The sequence below is a fragment of the Haliotis rubra genome, unplaced genomic scaffold, assembly GCF_003918875.1.
Source record: "Haliotis rubra isolate DU_JTF1 unplaced genomic scaffold, ASM391887v1 Scf360, whole genome shotgun sequence".
Taxonomy (NCBI): domain Eukaryota; kingdom Metazoa; phylum Mollusca; class Gastropoda; order Lepetellida; family Haliotidae; genus Haliotis; species Haliotis rubra.
Window position 1 is genome coordinate 726,861 of NW_025767036.1, and position 8,290 is coordinate 735,150.

General features: G+C 39.6%; 1 protein-coding gene across 4 annotated transcripts; it reads left to right on the forward strand.

Moving 5' to 3' along the window:
- The first annotated feature begins 332 nt into the window (after window positions 1-332).
- LOC124285461 (E3 ubiquitin-protein ligase TRIM56-like) lies at window positions 333-7,615 on the forward strand. Of its 4 annotated transcripts, none has more exons than XM_046721697.1 (4): window positions 333-433; window positions 3,602-3,902; window positions 4,661-6,225; window positions 7,333-7,615. In XM_046721697.1, exons 2-4 carry the CDS (start codon window positions 3,602-3,604, stop codon window positions 7,372-7,374), a joined length of 1,908 nt encoding a protein of 635 aa, XP_046577653.1. In that variant the 5' UTR covers window positions 333-433; the 3' UTR covers window positions 7,375-7,615. The 4 variants fall into 4 exon arrangements, with proteins under 4 accessions (XP_046577653.1, XP_046577654.1, XP_046577651.1 ...); XM_046721698.1 differs by lacking the exon at window positions 7,333-7,615 and having other exon boundaries at window positions 4,661-5,606; window positions 5,704-5,841; XM_046721696.1 differs by lacking the exon at window positions 7,333-7,615 and adding an exon at window positions 2,171-2,259 and having other exon boundaries at window positions 356-433; window positions 4,661-7,251.
- Window positions 7,616-8,290: the final 675 nt, after the last annotated feature.

Sequence of the window (8,290 nt, forward strand, 5' to 3'; positions counted from 1 at the left end):
GTAACAATATACGAGTGTAAGATTATTCAGTAGTTAATAATATATCAATGATGAACACAAGGATACGAGAAAGATAATCAACAATTTTAAACTAGTAGTGAAACAGGCATACTAGTTATGAAAGTTTGTTGCCCATGGGTTCTTTAAAGTAAATGTGTCAACCTTATATGCACGATTTTCTTAGAATAGGGTGCTCATAGGTTTGTGGTATTTTAACTTTGCGAAAAACACGCACAGAAAGCATGTGTTTTGTACAACACCGTAAGACCAAGGGAGCTCGATGTGGCTACCTAACACTGGGTACAGGTCTCCTCTGCTGAATGCGTGTGTTTCAGGACAGTCCTGTCGCAGTTACTTCCCTTTAAAGATGGCTGCGAGGCGTAGCAAGGGTTACCATCAGTAACGACAAACGCAGGCCTTGTTCACAAGAAGAGTAAGTATTAATTATCGGAAAATTAGGTTGTTTGTTGAGTTTGCAGAACGGCTGCTTATACATGAAACGTGCTGATAAGACTTCATGTAGACACTGAACAAAGAGAATTCCCGGAAGTCAGTTGTTTATGGGTGTGAGGAGGCGAGTGCATTGAAGGTCTCGACACCATTCGTCACCACTCGCCTCTTTCCGTAACCTCCAAGAAGACTCCACTCGATACTTGTTATGTGCGAAAATACGACAAACCAATCAGAACGCGCGTAAATGACTGCGGTGCTTTGGTAAATATACTCCTGAGTACTTAAATCGTTTATGGCATTATGTCATTGTTTAAATAATCAGGGAAAATATATATCGTCATATTGAAAGTACAAGGAACTTCGCTAACAGGATTTTGCTGCCTATTATGAAGTTTTTGATAAGAATCATGCGATTGACGGTGAGCGATTCAAATACACGCACGTGCGTTTGTTGACACGACGGCTCTCATGAGTCCAACTGAAGGTATTTCTGGGGATCTTGAAAGCTTGCTATGGAGATTGTACGTGCGCTTCCAACATTTTGGGAAATGTAATTATAAATCGCTACAAGTTTCAAAACAATAATATTAAACATATATATGCATGTAATTGATCAACTTTAATCTTTAACATTGGGAATAGATTCTATATTTCACATCTCTGGGAATATTTTAGTCTGACATTTTTTTGGTCATTCATATTCTTTTCAGCGAATTCATTTAAAATTCCACTTGGGGTATGACAGCAAGCTTACGCGAATGTTCAGTTTGAGAAATATTTTAGAGTCATTTTTGAGTGTCTGCTTTGGGATTTAATGTAGCTTTTATAAATGTTATTTACATAATTAATAAAACAAATCCCTATGGTGATTATCAAACCCTATTTGGAAATATAAGGTGAATATCTGGTAATAATTACGTGAGAATAAGTCTGTAACAAATAAGTTTTTCTCCTTCTTTTATTTGTATCAAATAGGTTTAATTCTTTAAAAACACAAACAGCAATACAATGTATGATTACTTCGGTGATATTAAGTACCATTAGAATCAAACAAGAATTGAGTTATCGTTCCTGTTTAAAGTAGTTCTGATGTTCATGCGCCAATATGAAATCCTCCCAGAGGGGCACGAGTCGCTATTCGGCTTGTCCCGGAATAACACGAGTTGGTCACGAATGGTCTCGACAGGTGGCAGAACCATGACAATATGCCTTTTATAAGGAGTTTATAACTGGATACGATATTAGTATTATGATCTCTCAACTGACTTTTGTACTATGGTTACATTTATCACAAACAGATCCAGGAACCTGTGTTTGCTGGGCACTCGCACCTCTTTCTTATCATGACAGCCGCGTCCACAAGCGAAATCTAGACTATAGTCTATAGTCTGTCAACCTAACTTTAGGGACTGCATTTTTGCAAATATCCGTTTTGTTATTCGTTTCAATGTAAAAGTGTTTACATGTACCTTCATGTTTCTCCGTTACTTGACAGGAACCTATTTTAATGTCAGTTATAACTATCATTATTTTTTCGGGATTGTTTTGATCAACTCATTCTGGGCGTGGGTTCAATCGATGTAATGTTCGACAGATTTACTCTTGTGTCACTCTGTGTAAATCATACTCACTGACCCAGGACAGACACGACAACTATGTTGTCCCACGACGCAAACTCGCAAAGACCATGATTAAAAGCGTTTATCAGTTTTTTCAGGAAGGAAGCTGAAAGGGGTGTTCCCTTGTTATCATTCAAACACTTTACAAAAAGGACGTTGAAGGTTTACAAACGACTCGACATCCATAGTAAATCTGACCCGAGCTCATGCACGTGAAACACATGCCTACGTTACCTGTCAGACATTACATCAATTGAACCAACACCCGGAATGAGTTGATCAAAATAATCCCGAAAAATATTGATATTATTATAGTTAGATAGGTAATCTTTTTAGAGACGATCACCGTGTCTTTAAAAAAAGGTTCCTGTTAAGTCAAGGAGAATCACGGAGGTACATGTACACAACTTTTAAATTGAAACAAATAACAAAAACGATATTTGCACAAATAGATGCAGTCCAAAAAGTTAGGTTGACAGACTATAGTCTGTTGTAATGATGATTGTGTCACAATCTTATCAACCGGAAATGGATCAGCTGAAACTCGTTCGGTTTATGTAGTTTAAACCAATATTATTTTGCTGTAATATGTATTTGCTGTATATTTTTATTGATTGAAACATTGAGTAAAGGTATTGAATTTAAACTTTAAGCAAATTAAAATGAATAAAATTATAATTATAACATTTAATGAATCCAGTGATGCTTTTAATATTTCCCTGAACGAGAATTCGTTTGAACAGCGGTCTCAAACGAACCTTATGATAATGTAAAGCACGTCATGTTTGACCATGTTTCTACCATGGAGGATATTTTTTAACAATGTTAGTCCTAATTTAATTCTTGGATTTGTTATAGAGATTGCATTGATTCATACGTTTGGATGAACATAGGAGTATTTTAGTTCGTTTCGCGCATTTGGAAATTCAATTAAGGCAAATAGCCGGGACAGAAATAATATTTAGTTATATCGTTGGTTCGTTATAAGAGTGTTCGGCATAAGCATAGGTCACTGTAGTTGTGCTTCTTATTTCACTGAGGCGATGGGATAGCCTAGTGGTTAAAGCGTCCGCTCGTCACGCTGAAGACCCAGGATCGATTCCCCACATGGTTAATGTATGTGAAGCCCATTTCTGGTGTCCCCCGCCGTGATAATGCTGGAATATTGCTAAAAGCAGCGTTAAACCTAGACTAACAACTAGTCTCTGAAATGAACATATTTTACTGAAAAATGTTCATAGTAAAAAAAAAAAGCTGAGGAAATCTAGACTTGCCACATTTTCTAGACTTGCGTGGGCTTTCTTGGATATATTTGCTTCAGGGTCTGTACGACAGACTACGTAAAACCATACTCACTCACTCACTCTCATTTTACTGTTCACTGTCTCACATGCTGGGAAACCAGACAAAGTATTTGTTATCCATAGGGTACACAATTTACAAGGTTTCACTGTTGATGATGGAATTGGTGAGAAAGGATGAACCTTAATGAAACTGAATTCTTGTTACGTTAAATGTTTAATTCACAGATGGCGACAGCCGATGTAGAGAAAGTGAAAGAATTTCTTACATGCGGGATCTGCCATGAGCTGTACACAGACCCCTGTACACTGAGGTGTGATCACACATTCTGCAGGAAATGTGTCACCTCATACATCCAAACCAGACCTGATGCTGTTCAATCCAAGACCATCCCCTGTGCCTTTTGTCGACAAAATACCAAGGTCCCTAGTCCAAGCTTGCCCAAGGAGGAATGGGCGTGGCAGATCAAACCCAGCATCATTATACAGGGTCTGACAGACACACTGGAACATGGCAAAAAGCCAGATCGTGAGTCATAAGAAGTCTACATTTATGTATCATTGGAAGATAGAAGAATGAGTGAGTTCAGTTTTACGCCGCACTCAGCAATATTTCAGCTATATGGCGGCGGTCTGTAAATAATCGAATCTGGACCAGACAATCCAGTGATCAACAGCATAGGTCACTGAAGATCAATTCTAACCCGGATCTTCACTGTAATCTGTTGAAGAAACAAACGAGTGATGTTCACACACTCGGTATGATCGCACGGGGACCTGTGTGTCTTTGTAAATAATGATATTGTGCTTATGTAGTGTGTGATGTTTTTAAGTGAGTGAGGTAATACAGATTAAGGCAATTTCACTGTCTCTAAAATGTAATCTGTGGGTAATTCTGGACTGTCTGGTTGGGTGGTTAACCGAAAGGGAATGGGGAGAATTAACAAAATAATCAGGTTAATATAGGATTCGAACCTACGATCAAGTAACCTTGAACCACTAATGCAGCTCGCCATAGGAGTGGGTGAGTGAGTTTAGTTTTATGCCGCGTTTACCAATATTCCAGCATTATCACGGCGGGAGACACCAGAAAATGGCATCACACTTTGTAGCCATCTCGGGAATCGAACCAGGGTCTTCAGTGTGACGAGCGAACGCTTTAACCACTGGGCTACACCACTGCTCCACGCCATAAGGGTTGTCAAGAGTCTTGTTTGGAACTCGTAAGCTGTTTATATATTTTATTGCCATATTTTTCCAGTAACAGACTTTTTCTCTTGAATACAGGTACAAGCTCCCAGAGTTGTTTTGTGTGTGAACAGCTTGGGGAGACAACTCCGGCGACCTTCTGGTGTAGTGAGTGTGAGGTGACCCTCTGTGCCAGATGTGTCAACATGCACCGTGCAAATCCAGCTTCTCGGAACCATGAATTGTTTGATTTGTCTGCTGAGGTGAAAGTGAAGAAGAAAAAACGGATGGTCGCGTGTCAGGAACACAGAGATGATCAAGTGAAGTATCTCTGTAAAGACTGCAACAGACCACTTTGTCAATCCTGCTGTGTGGTCTACCACAGGAAATGTGACTCTGTCGTCACACTAGAATCCGAGATGTCCCGAATGAAATCCGAGCTGCATACCAGAGGCCTCGCCATACAGAATGATCTCAATGAAAAGACAAAGAAGATTGACAAATGGAAATCGAAAATTAAAAAGATACAAAGAGACAAAGTTTCCGTGAAGAAAAAGATTCAGTCTTACTCAGAGAAGATCATCATCGTTTTGAAGGATAAGGAAAGAGCACTTATAGAAGAAGTGGATGGCATTGCAGAGAAACAGATCATGGAGTTAAAGGCTGATGTAAAACTGGCAGAGATCGAGTTGCAGATGTTCAAGCAGCACCGAGAGTTCCTTGACCAGACCTTGGTCTCGGAGAGTGAGATGGACCTGTATGAAGCATGTCAAGCTTGGGAGTCAGGAAATGAAGAGGATACCGCACCAAAGACAGACAAATCAGAACGGAAGCAAATTCATAGCATCCGATTTGCACCGGAAGCTGATACCAATAAGCGCACCCTTGATGATTTGAAACTTGGGAAGCTTGACATCACATACACTCAAGGAGAACACAATGCATTGTCGTCAATGTTGCTGTATAAAACCGTGGACTTCAAATTAGAGACTGAAGGAAAATCTCCTCTCCTAAGTGAGGTGATCGTGCTGGTTGTGGGTGAAACATTGACGTTGGTTACTTCTGACAAAAATAACAAGTGTTTGAAATCTGCCTACACTCGCGACGATCACCAGCGTTTCAGTAAGCTCGATTTTGATAACTTTCCGCATGGTATATCCCAACTAAGTCACAATCGGGTTTTAGTGGCTGTTCCGAGGAGTCTTCAAATTGTAACGGCGTTGGTCACTCCCGACCTCGAACTGGAGAAGTCCATTACAACAGAGAAAGAGTACTTCAGCATTGCTGTTCTTAACGCATCATCATTTGCAGCAAGCTCGTACAGCAGTATTGATATACTAGACATGGCAGGTAACATCATACGGTCAGTCACTGGCCAAAAGGACGTGGAGCTTTTCACTTACCCAAACTACATGTGTGTCAACAGCATAGGCCACGTCCTTGTTTCTGACTTTGGTAAGGGGTCTGTAACGTGCCTGACGTCGGAGGGGGATGTCGTGTGGAGATACGCCCCCACTGGGGATGAAACACTCGAGTACGTTAGTGGTATAACATCAACCAGCACTGGTGATATTCTAGTCGCAGACAGGAACACGCACACCATAATGCAACTCGCAGCACCTGGCACGTTTGTGCGAGAACTTATTGGGCGAGATGATGGTATCAACGACCCAACTGGACTTCATGCCGATATAAACGGTGCCGTTTTTGTGTGTGATGGAAGCGTGATAAAACAGTTTGTCTGATCAACAATACATTAAAAAATACTGTTCAGTTCTGATATGCGTGAGAGATTTTGGTTAGTTCTAAGATATGTACATATTATTCAAACGGTGTTCGTGAGGTTCTTAATTTTTGTCTGTGTCTCCATCATCAGATTCTGAATTTTCATTCCGATGTGAAATTTCTTGGATCAGTTTCCCGACGCTGTAGAGATTTATGCCATGATAAAGGTCATCTTCGTCTACATTAGTAACAACTTGATTCCGAAGCAAAGCCCATTTATCTCCATCATAAATTTAAACGATTTAAAGGCTATTACCAAGCTACCTAAATTTTAAGATTTCGTTAAACAGGTGGCACAGTGTAAATATTTTATGTTTGATTTTGTTCCCATTGCCTCGTTAAGTTTTAAATATAAAACACATAAGAAGTACGAATGGCCTAAATGACACTTGATAGTATGAATATCCCAACTGGTTTCGTTTTAAGACTGTCGTATATTTATCACAGATTTTCGCAAGCTTCTTGTGTCGTCTCTTTCTGATAGTAATTCGTAAATAAACTCTTCTGACCTACACGGAATTGTAAAATGCACTGTTTTATTAGTAGATAACTGTTATGATGTTTCCTGGTGTTTTTTGGGTTTATTTGGCCGCTTTTCGTGACATCATAACATTATTCTGGAAATTTCTACAGTCTCAGAACAACCTTTCTTTCCGTAAACTTAAATAACCAAAGGTCAGATTCCAGGGTTGTTTGTATGTTTGTTTAAAGTATTTAAAGTTGCTTAAATAAATTGTTGTTGTGATTTAAGGATTCATTGCAATGGAAATGATAGTTGTCATTGAAGCCGCTTTGGGATAATCTCCAATATGATGCCTGTTAATTTTGTTCTTAAATTTTTTTTTATAATGTACTTCTCTTAACGTCTCTCCTAGTAATCAAATAAAGTATTTCATGTATGATAATTTTGTTTTGTATGGGTTGGATTGTTTATAGGCTGTCATTATTATGGCACATTCGAAGGGGAAACCCAAACTTTTCATCAGAACAATCGAAATGAAAACCTTATAACATCAAATTCTGTCTAATACGACTGACATTGTGTTCCGGTTGGGACTATCATAAACGTTGGGCTATCTTGGGCTATTCTGGCAGGTTAAATGGTATTTGGCTAAATACGAAAAGAATTAACAATCAAAATAATGTAATAAATTTTGGAAAACATTTAGGTATACTATGTAAGATTAGATGCGTTATCTTAACATCTATTTCGCCCTTAACGCCAAATGGAATCATATTCGGTCGAAAATAAAGGCTGGTTACCCTCTTGCATTGACGTTCTATATTGAACATGTTCCATGTTTAATAATGAACCACAACAATCAGGAGCATTATGTTAAAGCAATAACTGAGGGTATTTTGAGACCTCACGTACCACGGGAACTGATCCAAAGGTTAGTGATGGTTTACCTAAATCCGAGTTCTGGAGTGTTGGTGGGGTAGCGTAATGGTGTATGGGTTCGCTTGTCACGCTGAAGACCTGGGTTTGATTCCCCACATGGGTACAATGTGTAAAGCCCATCCCTGGTGTCTCCAGCCTTGGTGTTGCTGGTACTTTGCTAAAAGCGGCGTAAAACCATACTCACTCACTCCGAGCCCTGGATATGTCGAGGATGACGTGAACACAACGTACGGAAGCGTTATAGAGGACTTCACTATTGATGTCAACATGTTCTACTTTATATCTTGCATGGGGGTAAGCGTTCGCAGAGCCTCGGGTTCTATATCCATATCAGCACAATGAGTAAAACCAATTTCTGGGGTCCCCTGCCATGATATTGTACGAATTTTGATAAAAGCGGCGTAAACCATACTCACTCAGTCTATGTTCCCTCACCTTCGGTGCAGTAAGGTCATTTATGTTAAAACCCTGAACGTAACTGTATTCAATGCTGCTGTGTCAGCGCAACCGATGAAACTGGCCAGGTCAAGGCACCGAAAGCA

Coding starts and splice junctions, on each gene's coding strand:
- LOC124285461 (XM_046721695.1), top strand. CDS start 3,602: ATGGCGACAGCCGATGTAGAGAAAGTGAAAGAATTTCTTACATGCGGG. Junction 3,903..4,660: donor ACATGGCAAAAAGCCAGATC/GTGAGTCATAAG, acceptor TCTTGAATACAG/GTACAAGCTCCCAGAGTTGT.